Source organism: Plectropomus leopardus, chromosome 17, assembly GCF_008729295.1.
Source record: "Plectropomus leopardus isolate mb chromosome 17, YSFRI_Pleo_2.0, whole genome shotgun sequence".
In the NCBI taxonomy this organism is placed as follows: Eukaryota; Metazoa; Chordata; class Actinopteri; order Perciformes; family Serranidae; genus Plectropomus; species Plectropomus leopardus.
This window is the reverse complement of record NC_056479.1, coordinates 10,327,806-10,355,213: the sequence shown is the minus strand read 5'-3', so window position 1 is coordinate 10,355,213 and position 27,408 is coordinate 10,327,806. Positions and strand designations below refer to the sequence as shown.

General features: G+C 39.0%; 3 protein-coding genes across 3 annotated transcripts; all 3 read left to right on the top strand.

Moving 5' to 3' along the window:
- Positions 1-21: 21 nt before the first annotated feature.
- nmt1a (N-myristoyltransferase 1a) lies at positions 22-10,376 on the top strand. The gene is made up of 12 exons (XM_042505742.1): positions 22-152; positions 2,880-2,985; positions 3,800-3,944; positions 4,059-4,177; positions 4,741-4,832; positions 5,017-5,133; positions 6,027-6,197; positions 6,300-6,408; positions 6,501-6,671; positions 6,789-6,953; positions 7,041-7,178; positions 8,769-10,376. Exons 1-12 carry the CDS (start codon positions 49-51, stop codon positions 8,787-8,789), a joined length of 1,458 nt encoding a protein of 485 aa, XP_042361676.1. The 5' UTR covers positions 22-48; the 3' UTR covers positions 8,790-10,376.
- Positions 10,377-12,623: 2,247 nt separating this feature from the next.
- On the top strand, positions 12,624-20,337 carry retsat.2 (retinol saturase, tandem duplicate 2). The gene is given in 13 exon segments (XM_042504356.1): positions 12,624-12,724; positions 13,599-13,686; positions 13,689-13,788; positions 14,144-14,254; positions 14,257-14,384; positions 15,792-15,993; positions 16,082-16,279; positions 16,368-16,487; positions 16,820-16,958; positions 17,970-18,079; positions 18,174-18,343; positions 19,050-19,209; positions 19,302-20,337. Coding segments are annotated over 13 exon segments (1,776 nt in total). The 3' UTR covers positions 19,451-20,337.
- A 1,221-nt stretch (positions 20,338-21,558) lies between these two features.
- Positions 21,559-25,811, top strand: cdk21 (cyclin-dependent kinase 21). The gene is made up of 7 exons (XM_042505617.1): positions 21,559-21,788; positions 22,678-22,810; positions 23,545-23,712; positions 23,939-24,048; positions 24,188-24,238; positions 24,603-24,735; positions 25,656-25,811. The coding sequence occupies exons 1-7, from the start codon at positions 21,559-21,561 to the stop codon at positions 25,731-25,733; spliced, it is 903 nt and encodes a 300-aa protein (XP_042361551.1). The 3' UTR covers positions 25,734-25,811.
- The last annotated feature ends 1,597 nt before the right edge of the window (positions 25,812-27,408 follow it).

Here is a 27,408-nt window from a genome sequence, read left to right as displayed (position 1 = left end):
TTTAAAGCCGTCGAGGGCACGCGGTGGCTCCTCACTTCCTGGTTGAAGATGGCGGATGAGAATGAGACAGCACCGATGCCGGAGAAAGAAGATGTAGAGGACCACGGACACTGCAGCGACTGTGAAAATGAAGAGCACCACTCCGACGATGGGTAAGAAGGCAGACTAAGAGGCAAAGCGGTGTAAAAGATGTCAAGTCGCTGCACACTTTGTTAAAGCGAGAGCTAAGTAAAGCCTCGGCGAGCTGTCGGAATAGACAGCCATCGGTGGAGGTTGTCCCGTCCACTTGCCTTCACCTGATTGGTTAGAAGCACAGTTTAGCTGCCAGTACTTTGATGTGATTGGCCGAGAGTGCACTCTGTCCCTTATGTGGGCGGGCTTTATCAGCGCCTTCCTTGATAGCAAGGCGTAGTATGGGGGTAGAAAACCTAAAGTACGCCTGGGAGCCAGTTATATCACAAAACAAAACATTTACTGTCACTTGAACAAATTAGAGGACAGTCCAATATTTTTATTAACTTGGCAGCGTGATGTATTATTCACATATGTATAAATATATCTTGCTGGCTGCCTGTAACTGATGCAATTCATGGCAACCTCAGTTGACATTTAGCAAGTTAGCTTGCATGCTAACATAGCTGTCAAACCGCTATTGTCTGTAAGTGGATCTCGGTGCAGACAGGAGCCAAATCAAAAGTGAAACAAGCAAAATCTGCATGTTTAAACACATGCATCTTGATAATACGATGTGTCCGGGTTGGCTGTTTAGCCGGGGAGTCATCAAGGCTTTAAATCTCCTGTTTAATCTTAGAAATATGAAAGGTACTAGATCAGTCGAGCTCTTAAAATAGGCTTTGATGGATATCCTACTTTGCACCGCATTGACTTCTGTTAATGTTTACCAAGCGGTGGCACACATGGTAGGCTTGCAAATATTAAGGCGTGTCCTGCTCAAGGTAAATACTGCTTTTAGGAGCAAACGGGGAGAGAAAATGCTGTTAAAATGCAGTGATTCCCCTGCCTATTTATGTGGCTTGTGACCTTTTAAAGAAATCATCACAAGTTATGGCCTTTTTGTGGTGGTGGTCATGAGCAATTTGACCACAGGGTGAAAATTCCTTCTCAGATTGTTTTAATTGAAGGAGTTTAGGTGATTAAAGCAGCCAGTGTTTCACAATAAAAGAATGAAAACAATTTTCTGTAACAGTAATGTATGTTTTTTAAACCACCCACCGCTGCAGCAAGCGTTAAGTGATGATCCTATTTATTAATGGAAGGGAAGCAAATGTGAGCTTCACTGTTGCTCTGTCCACTGAGGACACATGCACAGCACACACAGAAACAAAGAACGCTTCTGTCTGATAGCTGTTAAAAAAGAAGCCTGTGGAACATACTATTGTATGTTTTGTTGTTGCCCATTGTCCCACTCACTCACTGACCTCTTGTACATACATATGGACACACGCGCAGATACTATACACTCTTCTTCCAGAGGTCATGTGATTCACCATCTGTGCTGGTGTTACAAATACAGGCCGGTGCTGGCCTCTCTCCTCTCTCAGACACTAATGAGATTATCCTCTGTAAGTATGCGGTCTTTCTTAGGGCAGAAGATGGGATAGCTGGGTGGGGGTGTGCGGCTACTCAGGTTTGAAGTGATCAGAAAATGGGGGGTTGTTACACGAAGGCTGGAGGGGGCTGCAGGGACCGGCAGTGATTGATACTGACATGTATCCACTTGAATCACCTGCATCAGCTGTTGCTGATGCAGGTGATGGAGAGGGACGCAGTCTATATGTTTTATAGTGTTCTACCTGATATATGTCCTGCCAGTTTCTTGAGGCTTCATTTGGGGTTTTCTTCTTGCTTACAGACCACTGTAGTTGTTTTAGGCAAGGCAGTTTAACTTATAAAGCGCATTTCATTCACAGAGGTAGGTTCAAGGTGCAGAGGTACAGAGAGATTAAAAACAAAAAACATAAAAGACCAATCCAGAGTCAAAACAGTATAATTAAAAATGAGAAAGATATATAGAACAGTAAGTGAATAAGTTAAAAAATGATTTAAAAAAGGCTTTAAATTGTATAATGATAAAAGGACCTTGGGTTTTGAAAACATTGTTAAAAGTGCTTGTTTAACTAACAGTGACTTTGTTTCACCACTGAAATATGATGTTTGAAATACGTAGCAGTAGGTCTGGCTTGATATACTCATATAAAACTATATTCTAGTTTTAGGATATTGTGACATAATAAGTGTTGTCTTTTCGGGGTCTTAAAGGCTGCATTACAGTAAAGTGATGTAATTTTATTAACACGACGAGACTGTTCTTGCTGTTTGATTATTTTGCCTTAATCCATTTAGTCATAATATCCACATCACTGATGACTATTTACCAAAAATCTCATTGTGAAAATATTTTGTCAAATACCAATAGTCAACCCTACAATAGAGTAATAAGATCTATATAGAGGTATTTTGTCAAAATGTTGATTTTGACAAAATGTTGAATTTACTTTTCTGCAGTAGCAGTGAGAATAACTGTATTTAGAGCTGAAATAATAAGTTAAAGCAACCCTACGGGCATGGTTGGGTGGCTAACTGTTGACTTACCTGGGTGGTTTTGAAAGTCTGTATTCACAATTTTCCAAAAAAGTGTCTTCCTCTAATATGATACGTTTTTAATTAATTCAGTTAAAATGAATATTCAGATTGATAGGATGGGTATAATACAAAAGTATGTATAATGCAGCTTTAATCGTGCCATTGTGTTGTAAGCATTCCCAGGTAGAGATTTAAGATAATACATCTGGACCAGGGCGTGGCTTTCCTCTGGGATAGTGGACTAATACAGATGCCTTATGTTTCTGTCCTCTCAGTGACCGGGGTCTGGGTGACGACACTGGTGCCAAGAAGAAGAAAAAGAAGCAGAAAAAGAAGAAGAAATCTGGTGCTACAGAAGCAGCTCAGGACCCCCTTGCCAAGGCATGAAATTGTCCTTTAATATTATGAAGTGACACATTTTAGATTGAATTATCAGATCACCTGAGATTCAAAAGGAAAATAAGCAAAAAAAAAAGTATAGTTCAAGCGCGATTTTCCAAAGTTTGGAGTTACAGTTCTGCCACAAGGTGGTGCTTTTAGATGTTTAAACCATCCAGTTCACTGTGATTGACTGTGGTGTGTAGAAAATTGTACAGTTCCTTCTTCTCAAAGGCAATGGGTTTTTTGAATGGGTTTTGTTTTTTTTTTTTTTTTACAAGCCTGAGATAAGGTCTGTGGTAAACACTAGCTTAAGAGACTGTCACATTTTGCTCTTCGACATAAAAAAAGGCAGTAAAAAAAAAAAAAGGGGGTTTTTAACAAGTGGCCAAATGAGACTAAAGAACTTTATCAAGCTGAACCGTACCAAACACGGCTTAACAACCTCATTGTGGTGTCAACCTTAAGTTGTTAGACCATAGTGTAGTCCTTTTAGAGCCTAACATGAGCTTTTTACTTCTTGCGATTGCAATAAGGCTTCAAAAATCCTGAGAGTGATGTTCGTTACTGAGGATAATCTTGCTGAGCAAAACGTGCAGGTAACAGAAACATTTGTTTGCTACAGAGCTTATTTTCTGCGATGATCCAAAATTCAATGGAAAAATCCCATTGGCTTTTTGAAGATGGAACCAGGGCAATGCTGACTTTTGGTTGGCCAACAAAAAAATGTCATCCTGTATAGATGAAAATATATATATATATTTTGTTAGACTGTCTGTTTTAATGCTATTAATTTCTGTCTGGATTTTCTAAACAGGTAAATTCGTTGCCAGCTGATAAGCTCCAGGAGATCCAAAAGGCCATCGAACTGTTCTCTGTAGGCCAAGGCCCTGCCAAAACCATGGAGGAGGCAACTCGGAGGAGTTACCAGTTCTGGGACACACAGCCTGTGCCCAAGCTAGGTATGACATCTGTGAGAGCTGCCGGGCTGCTCAAAGACTTGAAACCCTCAGTGAATGTCATCTACTGTGGGTTTTTCTGTGCCTCATGTTAGAGACTGTTTTGTTTTTCCACAGGGGAGACCGTGACATCACATGGCTCTATTGAACCTGACAAAGACAACATTCGTGAGGAGCCCTACAGCCTCCCGCAGGGCTTCAGCTGGGACACCCTCGATTTGGGGAATCCTGGCGTGGTAAGAGAGTGTATAAACACACACACACACACACTCAGAGCAGGGATGCACGTGAGAAATTCATCTTTCAGAAACAATTTCCTGAGCTCTCAGTGCTCGGATTTTGTTAGAAAATTGACTGATTTTTATTCGTCCTAAAGTGCATTTGTTTTGTCAGAGTGCAGCTTAACTCTAATGCTCTAATGATCTACAAACTTGCTTGACAGTTACAACACGTTTTAAAGTAAACAACAGTGTCACTCATGTACAAAAAAAACAAATTCATTGTACTGAATCTCAGGTGTTGACAAGATTCCTAATATTAAGAGGTTAAGATACCAGATTCTTCTATCATATTTTTCATTTATAATGTGGAATATTATGTTTGCATGCACAGTATGTGTATGATTTATAACGTACATTGTCAGAAATGGTAAATTCCTAGAATTTATGCAGAACAGTTGGTGTCGGCAGGGCCCACAGGCATTAAGACTATGGGAAACAATATTTGTACTTACAGCTTGTTTATTATATAGTAAATATTTGTTTTTGTTGTTTCATTTTGTCGTTTTGTGTAAAATCAGCTCAAGGAGCTTTACACCCTTCTCAACGAGAATTATGTTGAAGATGACGACAACATGTTCCGATTTGACTACTCCCCCGAGTTTCTGCTCTGGTATTTCTTTTTAAAACTTATATTCTTCCAATTTACAACTGGCAATGATGTTACATTTAAATGCTAAATATTATATGATATATCTTAACAGATACTTTCTTTAATTAGCCACTTGAATAAATGTTTTTTAAAAGTATTAATACAGGTGACGGGAATACAGTAATCTGACTTTTCTCTGTCTCAGGGCCCTGCGACCCCCTGGCTGGTTGCCCCAGTGGCATTGTGGGGTGAGAGTGAACTCCAACCAGAAGCTGGTGGGCTTCATCAGTGCCATTCCTGCTTCCATCTTTATCTACGACATGTAAGTGAACACAACAGTGCAGAGTAAAAACAGAATGTATTGAATCAATAACTTCACATGTTGCATGAAATCTACTGCTCTGTTTAACTATTTAATTCGCTTCCAAATTACATAAACTCTGTAGCCATTTGTACAAAGAGATCCAGCAACAGGGCTGCAAGAAATTCCCATCATTATGCCGGCTTTCCTTTTTTTTAATGATTATTTTATTATTTTCCATAGTATCATCGTAAACCCTGTCAACCAAATTATACAAAACAACACAGCACAATACAACACTGTCCAGTTGAGTCCAGCCCATCCTATGCATAACTGCTTTAGGAGACTTAAGTCCTATCATCAGTCTGTCAGTGATCACAGTTCAGTGTCTTAGAGGGTTATGTTTCAGAGAACATCCTTTCATTAGCGTATTATAACTTTTGACATGAACATGATCCAGAAAAGGCTTCCACAAACCTCTGCACTCCTGGACATTTCCTTGGAGTACAGACGCCTTTGCTTTTTTATACAAAACCGAAAAAACCCTGATATACTGGCGTCACATTTGACATACGCGTTGGCAGTGTTTTCTGCATAACATGGTAATAACAATCATTTACTGTCCCTCTTACATGGTGGTTGATCTTGTCCAGACAGACCTGGACCTTATTGTCTTCCCAATTTACAGACATTTTTAGTTGCTCCTCTTTGAGTTAGCTGCTAACTGCTGTTAACTGCTTTTTAAATCTCCCGGTGGTGAATCACACACATAACAAGTCCACCGCCAGCTTAAAAGCGACAATAAAGTGATCGTACCTTTTTATAAAGAATGGCAAGGTGTAATAACAATGTGACATATCAGCCTTGAACAGACAGTAATGCTCACGTTATGAATTACTTTCCTTGATGTTTAGAGAAAAGAAAATGGTTGAGATCAATTTCCTCTGCGTCCACAAGAAGCTTCGCTCCAAACGAGTTGCCCCGGTTCTGATCAGAGAAATCACCAGACGAGTCAACCTTCAGGGTATCTTTCAGGCCGTTTACACTGCTGGAGTGGTACTGCCCAAACCTGTGGCCACATGCAGGTGCGTCTGAGAGAAAAGCTCTCCTCACACTGTATGCACACACCTTTCTCTCTTCTCCGTTTTTTTCCACAGAGTACTTACAAATCCAATTTCTTTGCACAGGTACTGGCATCGCTCTTTGAACCCACGCAAACTAATCGAGGTAAAGTTCTCCCACCTGAGCAGGAACATGACTATGCAGCGCACCATGAAGTTGTACCGTCTGCCTGAGGTTAGTGAGCACACCCAGATTTGACAAACACAAATATATTACATCGTCCGGCCACGTGTTTATTCTTCTCTGCCCTGTCATCTCTTCTTCAGGCTCCTAAGACTTCGGGTCTGCGGCCGATGACCAAGAAGGATGTGCCAGTGGTACATCGCCTCCTCCGTGAGTACCTGAGCCAGTTTCACCTGGTACCTGCCATGAACCAGGAAGAGGTAGAGCACTGGCTGCTGCCCCGGGAGAATATTATCGACACTTACCTGGTGGAGGTAAAAATGATATTTAGACATTTTTAATTTATTTTTTAACCACAGCCATCTTTAAATAACCACCCCTCTAGTGTGTTTTACACTGAGATATAAAAATGTATGTTGTTCTCTTGACAGAATGATGGCAAGGTAACAGATTTCCTGAGTTTCTACACACTGCCCTCTACCATTATGAACCACCCGGTGCACCGCAGTCTAAAAGCAGCGTACTCCTTCTACAACGTGCACACCACCACCCCCCTGCTCGACCTGATGTCCGATGCCCTCATCTTGGCCAAATCGGTGCGTTCCTCTTCAGTCTGTGTGTGTTCTCCAAAATGTTGACTCTCAGGGAACTGAGTTTTTTTTTTTTCTCATCTCTTTATTTAGAAAGGGTTTGACGTCTTCAATGCACTGGATCTAATGGAAAACAAGACTTTCTTGGAGAAACTTAAGTTCGGCATCGGTGATGGAAATCTACAGTATTATCTGTACAATTGGAAATGTCCCAGCATGGGCTCAGAAAAGGTAAATTTTCTAAAACAACTTCAGTATCATAACCTCAAATACGTGCAGGTCGTAAGTGTGTAAACGCATTGAATTTAGTTTCCTCAAATGAAGTCCTTACAAGGTAGTAAAGTCTTCATTTTAATTTATAACAGTCTCAAATGTTTTCTCTCTCCTGTTGTAGGTGTTTATGCGACAGTGTAGTATCAGGTTGTTGGGAGATGTTAAATACACCACCGTGTGATTGTTTCGACAGTGCATTGTGTGTGCAGGAGGCTGTTTAAAAGGCTTTTAGCTGAGTTTCAGGCAGGTCTATCAAACCTATAACAAGTTACAAAGTTCAGTGTATCATTGTGGGCAAGTTTCCAACTTACCAAAAACTTACAAGTCCAGTGTTTTTTTTGTATGTTTTTTTTTTTTTTTTTTTACCGTAGAATGGGTGGTTTCTATCTACATAGGGGGCGGGTCCTTTTTTTAATGGACATCACCATGTTGCGCCAGCATGTTTCTACAGTAGCCCAAAATGGACAAACCAAACACTGGCCCTACATAGGGTCATTTGCATTTTCGTTTCTGCAACCATAGTAAGCAGCCCACCTGCAATGAGCAGCATCTGAGTTACACTGATTCGTGGATAATTCGCCTCCCCGTAAAAACCTCCTGAACAATGAACACTGAAGGGCTTCTAACCGGGAGAAGTTTCGCCACTAGACACCACCAAATCCCCCTAAAGCTTACAAACTGTTCATTAAAATGAACATGAATCAATTAATCACATTTCACTGGTTAATCCATCTATCCATTTTCTCCTATTAAATTAATTCTATTTAGAGCTGCAAGGATTAGTCAATCAATTATTGATTGCCAATAAATGTATGTTGTAATGATGTTGCATGTAAGTAATGAAGCCAAAAGTTTGCTGGTGTAATGCATATTGAATGTGATGCTTTTCTTTGTCATACATATTAGTAAACTGATGAGCTCTGGATTTTTGGACTTTTGGTAGGATAAAACATGCTATATGAAGGCATCACCATAAGCTCAGGGAAGTTGCACAGGGCAGTTTAATTAATCAAAAAAATAATGGAAATATTAATTAATAATGAAAATAATTGCTTGTTCCACAATAGAAGACACAAAGGAAAACTTCATTCACAAAATAACATTTGAAAATCAGTTAGTCATACCACATGATCTTGAATTTGTGAAGAAAACATATTGATTTATTGATTAATGAGGGATTGCCAACAGATAAAGTATATCAGAACATCAGTTTTCAAACTCTCCCACAACCTGTGCAGTATAATCCAAGTCTCATTTATATCCAGTCATATGCTCAGTACTTCCCAAACACATGCATTTTCACTAAAATATTTGAGTATTGAAGCCTGACTTTGAAGTTTATTTTGCGAGAAAATGTTTCCTCACAAATTTAAGGTAACACTGCATGACTGACTAATATGCAAAGGGTAATTTTGTGGGCGAAGTATTCCTTTCAATTCACGTTCTTTGTGGTATCAAAAAGATCTTGCATATACCTTGTCATTTAAAGTTTCCCAAAAAATATGTTTGTAACTGCTTGGCTAATCGTTTCACATTTTTTCCTCTCAGGTTGGGTTGGTACTGCAGTGACGTCCCGTGATGCCATAATCAAGCGTCACCAACAGGCGAGGAGATGGCACCATCGCACTGACCACCTGACAGATGGACTGATGACCTCCTGCTTCAGGAAAGGAAAACCCACCGCCCATTTTTACTTTTTGACCTTTTGAACTTTGACCTGCACTACCGCTGCCAGGCAGGGAGGCAGGGAGAGCGTTCCTGCTCGTCCTCCTCCCTCAATCACATGGACCTTAAGCCATTGTTACCATCCCCGAAACAACTGTATTTCATCTAAGAGCTGTCTTGATTGTACCAAACACACATACACACAAGAACAGTTTGCACAGATTACTGTATATCAAACACTCACTGTTGGCATACCTTCAAAACGTAAAATACATGTAAATAATATCAAACATTACTGCGGATTATGCCCTAACACATCCAGACTAGAACCTACTGTTTTGTTTTATTCCTAAATGTTGGAAGCGCTTTTTGCAATTAAAATAAATCTGTCATCCTTGAGTTTTAGAGATTAAAAAAAAAAAATCAAAATGATCAAAAAATATTTTAAGGAGGAAAAGGCTCAAAAAGGTGAGGTAATAAATACCAAAAGTGGACACCAGATAAGGGCTTCTGTTAAGATTTCTCTTGTCATGCTTGACCCTGTGTCTGATTTTATTTTTCTCTTTAAACCCTCTAATCTGCCAGTCATTATGGAGAAAATGTTTATGCCTTCTGGGGTTTTCTCACCTGTATTAACTGCTCATGAAGCTCTTCCCCAGCTTACTGCACTAACAGAAGAAGCCCTGAAACACAGACTGATATCAGTGGACCAGCTCTGTTGGAGGGGGGACAAAAATCAGACCCGACTGCCCCACGGAGGTTGAAGGCATTTCGGTGGGGTTTACTCAACACATTTTTGCAGGCTTCAGATGTGTAATGACACCTGTTGTTCCAGTTTCAATGTCCATCCTTTTTGGCTCTCAGGCTTTGACGTGTTCCCAAAAATACTGCAAAAGCTTAGCTGTAAATCAAAAGTGTTTTAAGGTGATAAGCTTTAAATGCAGACTTTGCTTGAGGGAATCACACAGTAAGTATTAAACATAGATTTACATGATAAAACACATTACACCTACAACAAAAAAAGCGATACTGCAACATCTTTAAATGCACAGCATGTAGCTGTTTAGGGAAACAATCATGATTTTGTTACAACACTGAGATGCTTTTAGAAACTATATTAAGAAAGTAAAACAAAAGCATTCACCTACACAACATGAAGTGCAGACACTGCTCTCAATACAGCATTTGAAGCTGGACACAGATCATGCAGGTGACTTCGGTCTGAAGTCTGTGAGGATTCAGAGTGGATGTTGGAACTGGGCCTGTGAACAGCAGTCTGGGCATCCAGGACATTGTGCAGAGTGGGTGGGGATGATCACTGGGGAATTGCCCCACTTAAAGTGTTTCTTATGCATAATGTTGTTTCTATTTGCAAAAAGATCTAAAAGAATAATTGGTCTCATGGTGTTATGATGCAGGAAAAGAATGTGAAGATGCAGGTGATTTTTTTTTGGCAAAAAAAAATAAAATAAAATCTAGAAGTTGCTGTGAGGTTTTTTGAAAGTTTTTTTTTCAAAGTTCATGTTAAATAAAAATATCCACAATATCAGATTGAACACTTGCTAAGTTGCTGTAAACTGCTGTCAAAAAAAGTCTTACCTTAAGGTCCACTTGCTTGCTATTTTAAACCGGATCTCATGGTTTCCCTCAGTGGAAGGTGTTTCTTCTGAGGAGAGCTATAGAAAAAGCAAGTGAGTGGATGTTGTGTTAAACTTTTAGGGGTCCAAAAAGCGATGCTTACTGCTGGAGCCATATTCTCCTCTTCATGCAAATTGGCTGGTGGGGTGCAAATCCCCTCCCACTACTCAGGCATAGAAAAATTATGGATGTCAATGACCTCAGAGTAAGCACTGTAACAGTCACTTTTTCGTTGTTATCTCAAAAACAGCATGCCTTAAATTCAAAATGTTTTCACAGTTTTAGTCTCATTTCATCTGCATCTTTGCTCCAGGGTCTTTTATGTTAAAAATGTCAAATTTTGCAATTTTTTTCACAATTTTCTATGAATCCTACTTTACAAAACTCGTCAGAAACTGTTGGGTCAATTTTCCCAAAGCTTTGCCAGTATTACCCACAAAGATTGCTGTTCTACAGTTATCAAGAAAAATGCGATATGTCTATCCAATTTAAAATCATGCATGTTAAACTCGTGTCTTTAAGTTCCATTTAACATAAATGCACATAAATCAAAAGTGTCTTAAAGGTCCAGTGTGTACGATGGGGTGATAAGTTGACAGAAATTGAGTATAAGTATGTTTTCTTTAGTGTATGATCACCTGAAAAGAAGAACTGCGGTTATTTTGTTACGTTAGAATGACTCGCTTATCTACAAAGGCAGCGGGTCTTCTTCTGCAGAGTCCACCATGTTTCTACAGTAGCCCAGAACGTACAAACCAAGCAGTCCTTTTTTGTGTCAGCCTGCATATTTCATTTGGTTGCAGTCTGCAAAGTTGCTGTTGAATGCAGCTAAATCCAACACACAAATTTTACCAGAATTGTTGACAATACACATAAGCATTTTTATGTGTGATTGTTTTTGGTTTGTTCTTGTGAATTGTATCCCCCAAAAGCTTGGGGGGTGGGGGGTTGTAGTTTGACACAGTCACTCTGATGCCAGCATCAAGAATTATAGCAAGCAGAAATAATGAAAAGCACAAGTATGTAAAAACATAAATGTAAAAGTAGAAATACAGTACTAGTAACCACCCAGTACAATATGTATATATTTAAATATTTTTAAAGAAGTATTTATAATATGCTCAGTATGTAAGTGTGTAAAAATAGAAATGTAAAGAAATACAGTAATAGACAATCCATCCCAGTGTTCCTGGTGCTATCAGCCCCAACCGATTCCTGAGCAGGTACGCAAGGCCAGCGTTTCATCGGTGTAAACCTTTAAAATAATAATAATAATAATAATAATTTAAATAATGCAGCTGTAGACATATTAGCACGCTAAATACATGCTGGAAACAAAATAAATCAAATTTAATTTATAAATTTTTATTTTTAATTTAAATTTATTTAAACCTGTATTTTTAAAAGGCAATAAGAGGATGAACATTATTTTAATATATAATTGTAATGACAGTTTTTTGTTGTTTATGTTCATTTACATTCTTCATAAATGACACCGAGGTCAAGCAGACTCTTTGTTTCATATATGAAACACAGTGAATGCTTTGATTTCCGTCTCATTGTTTTTCCTTAAACGAGGCTTCACTGTCTCACACTAAAGTTAACTTTGATTGGTCGAAATTACCTGACGTGACCTTAAAAGAACCGCTCTCATTTGGTCATTATGACCTCAATTGGTCCAGTGTTGGAGCTTGTATTACTCGAGGTTGTAACGCGGAACTGAGCTCACACTCAGCGTGTGTTAGCAAACCTCTGGCACCATGTTGCTCAGTGTCGTGATAATCTCTGTCGCTTTGGTCATTTTTATAGTGAAATAGTCTTCGCTGCTCGGGGCCAAACCCCTTTGAGACGGACACTCGTGAGCCGTTGAAAAAGATGGTCTCACGACATGAAAGAGAAAAATAAAGTTCTCAAGCAAGGTGAGTAAAATGACCAAGGTCGTTTTATTTATTTGTTTTTTATTTTTTTAAGTTTTAAATGAAAAATACAGATTCAAATTCTTGGATATAATAAATATGCTTAGTTATATTCAACCTGATGTGAATTTCTCCATGTGAAGCCGATACTCTGTGAAGAAATATAAGAATATATCTGTGCAACATGCTCGCGTGGGACCAAAGACACACCTACATTTCAACGACAGATTTTTCCTTGGCAGATGCAGTAGGCTTTCACAGCGTGTGCTCGGATTTCTTTGAGATGTAAGTTAACTACTGAATGCAAAAAAACAGTTAGCTATTTTTAATTGGTAACGTAATCAATTGGATTACAAAAAATGTCATCTAATACTTATGAATTTCTTTAATGTCAAACAATGAAAATATTTCACCTTCTACTTTAAAAACATAAATATCTGCTTCTTAAATCTTCCATCTCGACTCAGCTCCTTCTTTTTTCTCCAATCAAGTCCTCAAAGACCACTGTCTAAAAAAAAACGTGTCAACATGCGTCTCATGAGTTAGTAGAAGCATTGGTTATCATTAAAAAAAAGTTTCAGAATTTTTAAATTGCCATATTTTTAAGACACCACAAGAGACAAAATGCAATGCAATGCAAAATATAATCTAATGAAACATTTATTCAAATGTATCTAGGCTGTTTATGACTGCTTAATCGTACAGTAATATTGTTATTAAATCCTGATTTCATGAAATCAGTTAAAGCCTAACCCTGGATAGTATTGGATTTATTGAAGTTAAGTGCCAATTTAAAGAACAGTGTTCAAAACTTCCCCTCAGAGGATGTACTTCAAAGTCAACAGCTATCTTGAAAGAAAAAGAAATTATTTGGTTTCAGCTTCTGTTCTGATATATTGTTGTGAAATTAAATATATTTGAGTCTCTGTCTGTTCTAAACATTCTCATGGGCATCCAGTTTGCGAAGACATAAAACAGAAAAAAACTGTTAATTTTCACACTTGCAGAAGCTATGATACTAATGTGGCCTTATGACTGAGAGTAATGTTGGCTATGACTATACAGTAAACATTATCTCCTTACCCAGATTATTGTTGTTGTGCCATATATGTGCGCAGCCATGCTGTTGTTTGAATGTTTCCTTGCCTTTTTTTTCCAGATTCGTGGCCAGTAAAGTACCTGAAAACCTGGATGCCATCGTCATCGGCAGTGGGATTGGTGGCCTTGGGCTTGCGGTGCTGCTAGCCATAAAGTCGGAAAGAAAGTCCTGGTTCTGGAGCAACATGGGACCGAGCTGGAGGATTTGCTGCCACACGTTCACACTGAGAAGGGCTTTGAGTTTGACGTTGGTGAGTAGAGTGACTTTCATAAAAATGCCACACACATTTGTGAAGGTTTACCAGAAGTGCTTATACCCAATGCTAGAATTTGGACATGTAAAAGTTGGGCATAATATATATATGGATTTTGGTGTGGGGATCATTTTCTTATTCAAATATTTAAGGAAAGGAGCACCCAGTAGCTCACGTGTAGCGCGTGCACCCCATGTACAAAAGGCCGCAGTGGCCACAGGTTCAATTCTGACCTCGCTCTTTGATGCATGTCATCCCCTCTCTCTCCCCCTTTCACGCTTAAAACTATCCCCTCAGATAAAGGCAAAAAAGCCCCAAAAAGCAGGTGTTTTCTGTCCTCCCTCTCTCTCAGGAATCCACTACATCGGTGACCTGCTGGACCACAAGCCGTTCCGCTGCATGCTGGACCAAATAACTAACGGACAGCTGCAGTGGGAGCCTCTGGAGAATCCGTTTGACCAAGTAGTTTGGGACCTCCAGAAAACCGCCGTCGGTATCCCATCTACAGCGGCAGAACCCGCTTCCCTGAGGAACTAAAGAAGTGCTTCCCTGGAGAGGAAAAGGCCATCGATGAGTACATGAGGTTGGTCAAGGTAGGATCTGTTCGCATTACAAACTGTGATCAGGTGGTTTTAAAGTATCAGGACAAAATATTGATGAACTGCAAATTCAAAGCAGATATTTTGTTAGTGATAATTTAGCCATTTAGTTTCTTCTCTGCCTATTTTATATGTTGCCTTTCCCCCAGTGAACCGTGTGTTTATAAACTGTACTTTGCACAAAGACCCTTCTTTATCCAGATTTCTGTTGTTTTCATCACTGATATTATTCCAGGACTCAAGGGTTTGTAAATCAAGGTCAGAGTAATTGGTGTTATCCATGTTCTTCCCGTGTTAGCGTGACTTTTCACCAGGTTTTCTGGCTTGCTTTTACAGTGCAAAGAGGTGATTAGGTATAGGTCACGTGTGATAGCTGGCGACTTCTCAAGCCCCCTGCGATGCTGACTAGGATAAGCATTTGCAGATAACGGATGGTTGTTAGCTGAGCTATTATATAACATTAAAGGCTGAGTTACAACAGCACTGTGCTTTGACACACTGATAAAGGAAATGTCACTTTCTCTATCTTGATAGTTTAGTGCATCTACATGTTTTTTTTCCCCCTAGTTTATTATTATAACAAGCAAAAAAACAAAGAACCACAAAAAGGCAGAAAACAGAACAAAAGATAAACTGGATTCATAATAACAAAGTTGCATTATGATACGTTAACATTCACATTTCTGTTTCTTGGGGTTATGAAATTATTTCCGATAAGTATGTGCCATTTTTGTCAAATATTTGTCAGTAGTTTGAATTCTATATTAATTTAATCTGTCTGTTTTTTTTTCTTGCGAAGGTGCTAGGTGTGACCGATTATTGGGTTTTTCAGAGCTGATACAAAATAATAATAGTTAATGAGACCGGACAACCGATATTTGGAACTGATACGCATTTACAATAAAAATGAAAAATCTTTTGTCAATATTTAGGATTTGGAATTATAACAAACACCAACCCAAAACTTTATTTAAATGCTTTTAGCAAATGTTTTCAATCAAAACTGAAGCTTTCAACATCATATACAGCAAGTTCCCAGCAACTTTAAAAAAAAAAAAAAAAAAGTCCAAGTGAAAATTTAAATGAATAAATGAAAATAGCTCGCTGAGGTTTTTTTACAAAGAAAAAGTTCCTACCATGCTGAAACTTTCTTTGCACTTTTTAATTCATTAATTTTTATCGGCGATTCACTAAAAATAAAAATGCTGATACAGATAATTCGGCAAAATGCCAAGTATCCTGCCCCAATAATCAGGCCCCATACTGTAAAGCCACTTCTTTGATGCACATTTATATATATATAGTATATATAATATATATTTATATATTTATGAAAGGTACAAATGAATTATATTAATAATTATAGACATCATCTGTGTGTCTTGTGTGTTCCATCTTCAGAAAGTCGGGCGGGGTATTTGGCTCCTCGCTCTGCTAAAGACCTGTCCTGTCTTCGTGGCTAAGTTCCTTATCTGCACTGGCCTGGCCAAACGTTTGTCCTTTTTCTTCGAAATGGCACCTCCCAGCCTGGCCGAAGTGGTTGACGAACTGCCAGAGGACAAGGGCCCCAGGGCTGTTTTCACCTACATCTTCGGCACCTACGGTAGGCCAAGCTGCACTTCTGTTGATGTAATCAGTTTATTTTTTCAGTGTCCTGCTCATTGTTTTTTGTTTCCCTCTCTGATCTGCAGGTAACATGCCAAAAGACGCCAGCTTTTCGATGCACAGCTTGCTTGTCACTCACTACCTGAACGGTGCCTGGTACCCGAAAGGCGGAGCCACTGAAATTGCCTACCACATGATCCCCATCATTGAGAAGGCTGGTGGTGCTGTTCTAGTGCGAGCCCCAGTCAACCGCATCCTGTTCAATGACGCCAAGGAAGCTTACGGTTGGTGAAATTTTTCTTAGTGTTTCTATACTCAAATAAACGCAGTGAATCTCCCCTCAGTGCATCATGTTTGTTTTTATGGTTTCAGGTGTGAGTGTCATGAAAGGCCAAGAGGAAGTACATATCCGCGCCCCTATGGTCATCTCTAATGCCGGCATCTTTAACACCTACCAGAGGCTGCTGCCCAAAGAGCTCCAGGCCATGCCAGGTAGGGAATAAATGCTGCAAAAGAGGACTATTTCCAATAGTATGTATTTATCAGTAAGTAATCAGTTAATTTTTTTGTTTTGATAATGCCCATGCGACAACACAAGCATCAAAGATATTTAACTTGCAGTGACATGAATCAGAGAAAAGCAGCAAATCGTCACATTTAAAAGGCTGTAATGAGAGATTGTTTAGTAGTTTTTTCAGTACTTCAGTATTCTTTTCATTGATTCAGGGCATTGACTCATGCTTTTAAATTAAGGTTTCATATTACTTGACTCTGTGAGCTGGTGGTTAAGTTGTACTGAATGATGTGACACTTGTATCATGCAGCTATCCAGAAACAGCTGAGTATGATGAAGAACGGTGACGGAGGACTGAGTGTTTTTGTGGGTCTGAATGGAACCAAGGAGGAGCTGGGCCTGAAAGCAGACAACTACTGGATCTTTTCCGAGAACAATTTTGATGAACTGTATGTTGTCTTGCATCTCGTTTCTGTTTCTTGTCATTAGGGATTTAAACATTTAAAAGTTAATCAATTAACTTGCAGAGAATATTTTTTGACAGGTTGCACATGGTGGTCTATAGGTAGATTTTTCTACTCCTCATTTAACTGCACTGCTAGCTAGCTAACAATTTGGCAGTTACCATTGGTAACGCTGTCCTGACCCCCAGCTTGCCACAGTGCAAAAGTGGCTCAATCCCAGCCCCCCCTTTGTATCATTGACTATGTTATCACTGTTAGCTCCTTTAGCACTGTTAGCAGTGTCAGCATGTCTAGTAGTGCTAACGTAATTAACAATATGAAGGGGTTTTAGGGCTTAAAATGAAGCCACTTACTCTCTGGGGCTATTGTGGGGGAAGAATGGAGGGTGAGCACCATGTTTCCAAAATGGATAGTGCTCTAATTTGCAGTGCAAAAGCCCACTGAGCTGATGAGGCACCGAACTAAAAGAAAAGGCCTCTTGTAATTTCACATCATTTTGCGTTTTTTAACTTATGCCTCCGCAACAGCGATTCTTGGGGCTGGAAGGCATTATGTTTTCAGGTTGTCCGTCTGTCTGTCCCATTCTTGTGAATGCGATACCTCAAGAAGGCTGTGTGAGAATTTCTTCAAATCTGGCACAAACGTCCAGATGGACTCAGAAATGAACTGATTAGATTTTAGTTGTCACAAGTTTAAGGTCGAGCTCACTGTGACCTCATCCCCTCTCATTCTCATGAGCACAATATCTCAAGGGCATCCTCTGAAAAATTATTCAAATTTGGCACAAACATCCACTTGGACTCAATGATGAACCGATTAGATTTGATGGTCAAAGATCACTGTGACCTCACAAAAGAAGTTTTTGGCCAAACTCAAAAATTCATACACTGTACCCGCAAATCTCAAAATGCCTCATATGGCAAGTGTACACTGATTAAATGAAAAAGAAATTAAACTTAGACTTAAAACTATGGGCTAACCTGCTTCATTTAACAGGGTGGAGGAGTACATGAATGGAAAAAGGGAAGAGTCTGCTAAGAAGGTGCCTCTCCTGTTTGTTGCATCTCCGTCAGCTAAAGATCCAACCTGGGAGGAAAGATCACCAGGTGATGAGATGCAGCATGTCAGTGTGGAGAGTGTAGTAGGTCTGTTTTTTTGTTTGTGCACCTTAAAATTCTCTTAATTTTTCCCTCATATTAGGGAAGTCCACTGTGAGTCTGGTCAGTTTTGCCAACTACAAGTGGTTTGAGGAGTGGAAGGACGGCAAAGTGACAAACAGAGGGCCTGACTACAAAGAGCTGAAACAGACATTCATTGACTCAATTCTGGAGGTGGTTATGGACGTCTTCCCCAAGATTACCAGAGACAAGGTAACGTTTCTGAATCTGTCTGTCTTCTTTTTGTTATTGACAGATCCTAGAGTCCAAACCCAACCAGTCAGCATCGCTAGCAGCCAGGTTGTAGCGCTCAAATGTGGAACAAATTGTCAGAAGAGCTAAAACTTGAGACAATGCTGACCACTTTCAGATCCAAGCTAAAGACGTACCCATTTTCCATCAAATACATTTGTTTGGTATATTGTTTTTATTCTGTATGCTTTTGATTATTTGTTTGTTCTATTATTTTTTAGTGGTGTACACTTTGGGTTAATTTTGGGTATAAGAAACTATATGAATAAATTTGCTTTCTACAACAAAATGCAACATTTCAGATGTGGTCCCTCACTGGGAGGTTGAAATCAGTGCTGCAGAAACTCTGGCTGCTGATGTTAGGGCTAATGTTTTAATGTTGATGTGTTTTCCTCATTAAATAACTGTTTTATGGTATTAGATTAGTCTTATTTATTTCATTGACTGTTTAGAGGTCAAGGTCATTTATAAAAGAGTCAAAGAGTCACAGAGTCATCATTATATTAATTTTAAAATCATTTTTGTCTGATTTTCTTTCTATTTTTAATTTTGCTTTTTTAAAAAAAATGTTTTATTTTTTTTACATTTTTGCTGATCCTGAAAAAAAGAGGTTTAATGTCAGTTCTTTACATGCCTGTTTTTTTTGTTTGTTTTTTTTTTGGTGTAGATCGAGTATGTTGATGCTGGAACCCCCATTACAAACACATACTATATCGGAGCCCCCAAAGGTGAAATCTACGGAGCAGATCATGGCGTCGCCCGATTCAGCCCTGAACTCAACGCAACAGTGAGACCTGAGACTCCTCTGAAGAACCTCTATCTGACAGGTTAGTCTGTCAGTCTGAATCGATTTTTAATTCCTGACAGGACTTGACAGCATCATATTAATTCAGTACATTTTGCATATTTTGTGTTGCAGGACAGGATGTGTTTGTGTGTGGCTTTGCTGGCGCTCTCGCTGGAGCTCTCACTTGTGGCTCGGTCATTCTCAACCGAAACCTCCATCTGGATGCCATAAACTTGGCAAAGAAAACTAAACTCACGAATGACAAATTGAAAGGAGAGTAACTGCCTGAACGTAAGGTAACTCAGTAACCCTGTGCAAATGTCGGTGTTGGGAAGTTGGTTGGTTGGTCCAACGGTTGGTTTCATTCGGAAATGTAATAGGTTAAAGAGTATGAGTTAAAGATGTAATGCAACTATTTAAATTACTTCAGCAAAGTAATGTAACTCACTTCATTGAATCACTTTTTCTAAGGGATGTTTCAAACTGGTCAATAAAGCTGAAAAATGTCTGTAAATAGGCTATGCCCAAAGACGGCATTCTTGCATGACGATAAGATGCAAAGCAACAGAATGAATGTTATTTTCCACAGAAAAACTTCACCCGAAAGAATATTCAGATGTAACCCCTTAGTAATCACCAACATTGTGATTAGTAGCAGGAATTGAATTACAGATTTTTTTTCTCAGTAACTGTAACTGATCACAGTTACATTTATTTTGTAATTTAATTACAAAATTTACATGTAACAAGTCACTACCCAGCACTGGTGACTGTTAAATACTGTACTTGATTAGAACTTAAGTTTCCATCACACTCTCTCAAAACCTGTTTGTAAGGAGGCTCAAAGAACAGAGACCCAGACTTCATTTAACACATTTTTTTTTACTAAAATGAAGAGTTGACTTTTCGCCCCAACTTATACCACTTAAAAAATGCATCCTAGCTTTAATTAATTTCTGAATACCTGGATTTTGTATCAACAGTCAATCTGCACTTATCAAAGCTAACATTACCTCAACTGTAGATTCAAATGTCTTTTTAAACCTTAAAATTGTGTGCAGCTTGTTGTGTGCCATTTTACTCTTGACTCTGTGCCTGAGGTGCGTTTGGTTTGTAACAGATTTACAAATGTCCCTCCCTTTCAATATTAAAGGGTACAAACAATGAATTAGTTGCGTTTTGGTCTTTGGTGTTTTTACTATGCCTGTGTGTTGACCATAGCCATGAGTGGAGGCATTATGTTTTTGAGTTGTCCATTCGTTTGTCCCATTCTTGTGAATGTGATATCTGAAAAACGCTTAGACAAAATTTCGTCAAATTTGACACAAACATCCATTTTGACTCAATGATGAATTGATTAGATTTTGGTGGTTGAGGGTCCAGATCATCGTGTCCCCGTGTCCGTCTTGTTGTCGTGAATGCAATATTTCAAGGCCTTAAGGCAACTATGACAAAATTTCACTCGTGTCTAATAGAATAAATTGATAAAGCGACAATATGTTAAATCCAAAAGATAAATTTCACTGTCACATCATAACGTTCTGCAATTAATATTAATATTAATACTAATAGTAATATTGTAATTAAAATTTTGCCATAGACTTTTATTTGTTTTACCACTTTAGGTCATATCTGTGCAACTCAGCCCTGATAAGGCATGTTGACAATATGAAAATAAATGTAAAAACATCCTATCTCAATATTATTAAACAGATTCACTTTGCTCCTTATGACCAAGAGAAAAACAAAAAAAGTATACAGATCTTTAGTAGCGCATTGACTGCAAAGCTGTTGAAATTAAAAGCCTCCGCATTGTTTAATCTGGCGACTTTAATGTTGATTTGTTTATACATGTTGTTTGTACATTAATCTCAAGACATAGGCTGCACCTGAACGCAGCATTTGTTTACAGTGATATTGACAGCAGCATAGTGCACGTGTACAAGGAGTGGGCTCACCAAAATGTAAATTTAGAGCTTTCTGATTAGTTGGTGAATAAAAGGGGTGTGATTTTCATGGGGAAAAAAAGAAGCAGATGCTGGCTGCAGAAATACAACGACGCTTTCCTGCAGGAGGCGGCATGGAGGGGAGAGTGCGCTCAGCAGTCTGAGGTAAAGTAAAAAACTCAAATACTGTATCAACAAGAGCGAAATTAAACACATGTTAATTGCATGAAACATTGTTATTACAGGTGGTGTGCGGCTGTGGTGTGTGATAGGAGATACCTGCTAGCTAACCTGCAAACCTCTGTTTACTCAGAGCCTCGTTAGCTAGCTAGTTGACTTGAACTAAGTGGAAAGCAAACAAATACGACATATTCAACAGTTGTCATCCCAAAACAGACATTTATCTAGAAACTTCAGGTTATTTTATCCTGGATCTGAAGACCATGGACGTCTGCAGTAACCCTTTGTGCTTCGAGCTGCTGGTAGAAATAGGAGAAGGCTCTTATGGAAAAGTGTATAAAGCCAGAGAGGTAGGGGAGAAACAGCGCCTCCTGGCGGTGAAGAAATTCAACATCCGCGGGGACATGTCGGAGACCGGGATCCCTGCTTTCATCATCCGAGAGGTGGCGCTGCTGCGGAGAATGAAGCACTTCAACCATCCCAACATAGTCAAGTAAGGTCATGTTTATTAAGTACACCTGGCTAAAACTAATGTAGTCTTAGGGACTGTTCTTAAATTATCAGAGGATAGCAGGTGGCTGGGGTTTGATTTTTTTCTTTTTTTACATTTTTTTTTTATCTTGACTCTTTTCGAAGCTACAGATGTTTTCCTTTAGAGTCCCTGAGTGACATGGGGGAAAATGTATGACCCTCCCTCTGCCATAAATAGGCCCTCACCATATGTTGCTGTGTTTTCTTTTTTCAGTTTCGCAACCATTGTAGTATTAGAGCCAATGCAACAAACAGCATCGTTAATTTCACTTTTTTTCAGTTTCTGGCTATTATAAAAGGTGTGATTTGGGCCATTTTTAAAGATTTACCTTAAAATCAATCTAGTCCTGCCTAAACACCCGTCTGACCAATCTTGAGCAGCTCCATTAAATGTGAGCACACGGATTGGCTGTCACAGCTGTCAATCATGGTGGAAAATCCCTATTTTGTAGAATTTAATAAGTCATTAAAACCAAACTTATCAAAAAACGAAAACATCAGGGTGATGAGAACTACCTTCAGTGACAAAAAACATCTTTGGGAAAACTTTATTTGGCGTGTACATTGAATTTTTAGTATGTCCCATTCACTAATGTGGAGGGATGGGCTTTATGACCTATACCGCAGCTAGACACCAGGGGGCAAGATTGAAAATTTACACTTTAACACAGCTGTCATGTTGTTCATCTTTATATACTGTCTATGGTCCCACTCCAGTGCTTAAAACTTTTTTTTGACATGTCCCTACTGTTTTGCACCACCCCTCGTCCCACATAAATAAGACATTCTCTAACAGTAACTGCAGTAAATCAGTCATGAGGATAATGTCCAGTTTTTATTTTACCGTCTAGGCTGTTGGATGCATCTGCCGTACCAGTGGGTAGGAGCTTGGACCTCACCCTGGTGCTGGAATACATTGACCAGGACCTGTCCACTTACCTCTCCAAGGTTCCTGCCCCTGGACTGAGCCGTGAATGCATTAAGGTCTGAACTCATCACCTGAGTTATCATAGTACAGCTGCATTACAAAAGCAATGAAACAAACTCTTGCATACCTTTTTTAAATTAAATGTATGCTAGCTCATCTAGCACCACTGAGCTAACTAACATAACCGCTGAGGAGGATGCCATCAATGTTTACACCTCACACTGTCACAAGCACAAGCACTCGTTCATGAGTAGATGTACGCTTCCTTTTGGGCAGTGATGTGGTTTGTGGGTGTAGTTTGGTAGAAAGGGAAATGGGTATGCATGGAACTGATCACAGCAAGGTCTGTGGATTATCTTGAGTAACCATGTCATCATTTCTGGAAAGAGACATTGCTTTTGGGTTTTTTAAATGTATATTTTGGCACTTTGAGCACCACAAGCTGACTGCAATCTCATTCTATTATATTTGAGTGGAGGCAATATCAATATCTCCAACACCTGAGAATTTCCTCCAAAATAATCTAGATTAATAAATAACACTATAGTTAAGTATTTTTGATTTTGGGATGAACTGTCCCTTTAACATCTAAATATGCCAAGGTGTTGTAATATATCCTGACTTCATAAGTCGACGAAAAACTTGTAATGCACATGTAAACAAATGACAATTAGTCATTCATAAGTCATTATACAAATTTTGATATACAGAGAATGTGTTCAGTCGAAAAATAGCTCCTGGATTTAGACGTATCTCTTCATTTCTGCCGTGCTGCTGTCTGTCTGTGCAGGATGTGATGCAGCAGCTGCTGCGAGGACTGGACTTCCTCCACACAAACATGGTGCTGCATCGTGACCTGAAACCAGAAAACATCCTGGTCAGCAGCTGCGGAGAAGTCAAAATTGCAGATTTTGGACTGGCACGCATCTACACCTTCAATATTGCCCTCACTCCAGGTGTAAGTGAGGCAGCACATAAAGAGAAGAATAAAGATTGAAAAAGAATTATACAGAGTTGAATTTTGCAGCAGTAATCATTTTAGAGCCTGGCTTTCCTATATATAGCTTTGTATTCTGTCAGTTCCTTGGCCTGAGGTGAAAAATGTTCCTTTTTCACTTCTCCCACCCCTGGCTGTGTGCCTCTATTTCTCTCCTCGTCTTTTGATACTTTTCTCTCTCTGTAAGGTGGTGACGCTGTGGTACAGAGCCCCCGAGGTGCTGCTGAACTCTGTTTACATGTCCTCGGTGGACATGTGGAGTGCTGGCTGCATCTTTGCTGAGCTCTTCCTCTTGAGGCAAGGACTCTGTGTCTGGCTTGACGAGATATTTGGCACCGTAGAGGCTAAAATGTTCTCCACATTTGTTAAAACAGAGATAACATTACCATTTTTTAAATTTTGTTTGCCTTGCTTTTTGAACACTTGTCACCCACAGACCATTGTTTCAGGGATACACAGAGGTACAGCAGCTGCAAAAAATCTTTGAGTGAGTCGTGCTTTTTCTCTCCCTCTCTCTCTCTCTATATATATATAGATATATAAATACAATAAAGAAGTGCACTGTAATGTTCTGCCTGTTTGCTCCAAATTGCCCATATCTTAACATCAAGCAGGGCTCATACTGCACCAGTGCTTAAAACTCAAAAACCATGAGAACTGTATTATCGCACTGTGGTTAGAATGAAGTACATGTAATGCAATTTAATGAGAATCTGCAGGACATTTGCTTTTCCTTGAAAATATTTCCATAAATAAACATTAAAAAGATGTGATTGCTGGAAAATGTCAGACCTACCAGTCATTAGCGGCTTGCTGCTCAGCTCTTCTTTTTTTTTCTTTATGTTTTTCAGGGTGATTGGTGTGCCCAGTGAGGAGGACTGGCCCAGTGACAGCCCAGTCTCATACTCGGTCAACTGGGGACCAAAAAACTCGTGCACTAAGCTGCTGCACAACCTGAGCCCAGACGAGAACGACCTTCTATCTGTGAGCAGATCTGTGTTTCTGTTTTAATGATATGTTGCCACGCTTCGCATTTCACATCTGGAGGTAAACACTCACAGGCACAGGCTGACTGCTCATTTTTAAAAAATTGGAATAGAGTGAATAGTTAGTAGTTAGTAGTTAGTAGTTTATTTAAGCAATACTACAGTGAGACAGCCGTGCTGGCAGCTATGTGAGGTCTTAATTTGGCACAGTGTTGCTCCAGTTTGTGCCCCTCGTTTATAACCGTACAGTTGGGTCACAGAGGTAACAAACGATGATTAACTGACAATACCTTGAAAAAACAGAAGCTCATGTAAAAAAAAAAAAAAACTCTTATTGAAGGTATTTTCTGAATTCTCAAAGACTCTTCTAACCATCTGCTAAAAAAATATTCAGTCACAATAAAAATTTTAACCCTTTACCAAAGAAATACTTCACCCCTAAATGTAAAATACCCACCCTGCACGAATTCAATGTGACATGGGGCGAGTAAATGACCTTTTAAGTCAGGGGTTATCCAAATTTAGTGAAAATCATAATCTGGGAACCTTGAGTGTCTGTACAAAATTTCACAGCAGTCAGTCCAACAGTTTATATTTCAGTCTGTGGACTGACCAGCTTTGCTATCCCTAGAGCCATGCTGCCAGCGTGGGAAAAAAAGCAAATATTTGTTAGTTAAAGCTTTACAAATCTAAAAGAGTTGCATGCTAATTTTGGTTTCGTGACATTTTAAATGTATATTTTTGTGGTTTGTGTTAAAGATTTGCGTATTTGAAGGTTCATAAAGAAGGCAGTTAACTGATTATTTAGACAATTGAGATTAATCTAAAACAAAAAGCACCAGAGTAGCAGCAATGAGACTTTAAATGCTTTTCTCCAAGACTTTTTTTTTTTAAGGTGTGACTTTTCCTTACCTGCAGAAATGTTTGGCATTTAGGCCGAGCGGCCGCGTCTCAGCAGCCAAAGCCCTGGCTCATCCTTTCTTCATGAAGCACTGAAACTTTGGAAGACGAATATCTTCTGCTCCATCTGCTTTTCCTACTGTCACCTATACTAACTGCTGTTGTCTTGTGCCATAAAATCCATCATATGCTTTGTTCAGAGGTTCACCAGCATCATGAGAAACTGTGGTCGGGTTTTGGGGAACAACTTTGAGCCTTCTGAAAAACCAAACACATTATGCCAGACTTGTAGAACTTGACTGATGGCACAAAATCCTTAACACAGTAGAAAATGTGGTGGATAGAAATAGCTGGTAAACAGTTATATGTACTTATGACATGACCAGCCTTCATATGAATGAAGTAAAAGTATGTTCTTAAAATATTCGATAGTACACTGTGTATTTCCACAAGAAGTAGTGATACTTTACTTTTGTTAAGCGTTACTAATACAAAAAATAGGAATTCTGTTTTGCTGTGAAATGCCTTAGACACTATTATGAGCACATTTAGGTTGACGGGTTGGTTTATGTTGTTTCACCAAAGCTTTTCTGTTCTAGACTTATATATAAAGTCCTTTATTTTTGTGAAGATATTTATGGTGTAACTACTGGAATAGATTACACCTGTATTCATGTTTGTATTGACAGATTGTATGAGATTTTTTCTACATGAGTTACACTGTTCATTCAAGAAGCATTTCTATAAATAATTGCCTCTCAAACCCATCTCTGCATTTGAATGCAACACCATTGATATAATTAAGGCAGATTAAAAGATCTGTGGACTTTGATTGACTGTGAGTTTGAACCAAGACATCTGCTGTGTATTTTTTTTTTACCCTTTTTAATTTTTTTCAGATCTGGTGCTTGTTTGAACAAGAGCCGCATTAGCAGGTAATGATGATGGATGGACAAGCAAAACATTTTTTTATTGCAACTGCATAGTGTGAACAGAGGGGGGCAGTACTGAAACAACTTGGAAAGAATCAGCTGCACAATGGGTTCTCACTTTGCTTATAGTCCCAAAACTTAATTTGCAAATATTTGCTCCTCACTCGTAAATTCCACTTACGTCCAGTGTTAAGTGGCTGGCAGACAGCTTTGGTTTTCCTGTTTGTGCTGAGTGTTTTGAAATATCTGAATGATCAGAACGAGACAGGCAGACATATTTATAAACGTAATGACAAAAAGTAACATTTAAATGCCAAATGCCTTCAGCTTGTCTTTTATGGACGGAATGGGAAACACGCCCCCTCGATATGTAAAACATTTCTCCCTAAATAAAAAAAAGAAGATATTTACATCCTAAATTGATGCAGAAAAAATACAAGAATGCAGAAAAAGTGATGCTCAAATTTTCCTGTCGGAGAACCCCCCAACCCCTTTCATTTTCATTTTTAAAAGAAATGCATCTGGTGAGAGCAAAGTAAAAAAAAAAAAGAAAAGAAAAGGTCATCCTGTTTACAGTTTTTAAAAGTTAAGGTAGTAGGTTTAGGTCTTTGCTGATGTACTGCTTCAGTTGTGCAAATTGTTCAACAAATGCGCAATTGATGAAATTACCAAAAAAAAAAAAAAAAAAATTGTGAACGGCACACGAGATCACAGCTCCACGAGAGCAGCGTCTCTTGGTTGCCATATTGACGCCTGCTTCGTGGACAGTGGAAGGGGCGCCCCACAGTTTATTCATCTATTTATACTCTCCCCCCTTAATACGGAGAGCTTTCACAGCT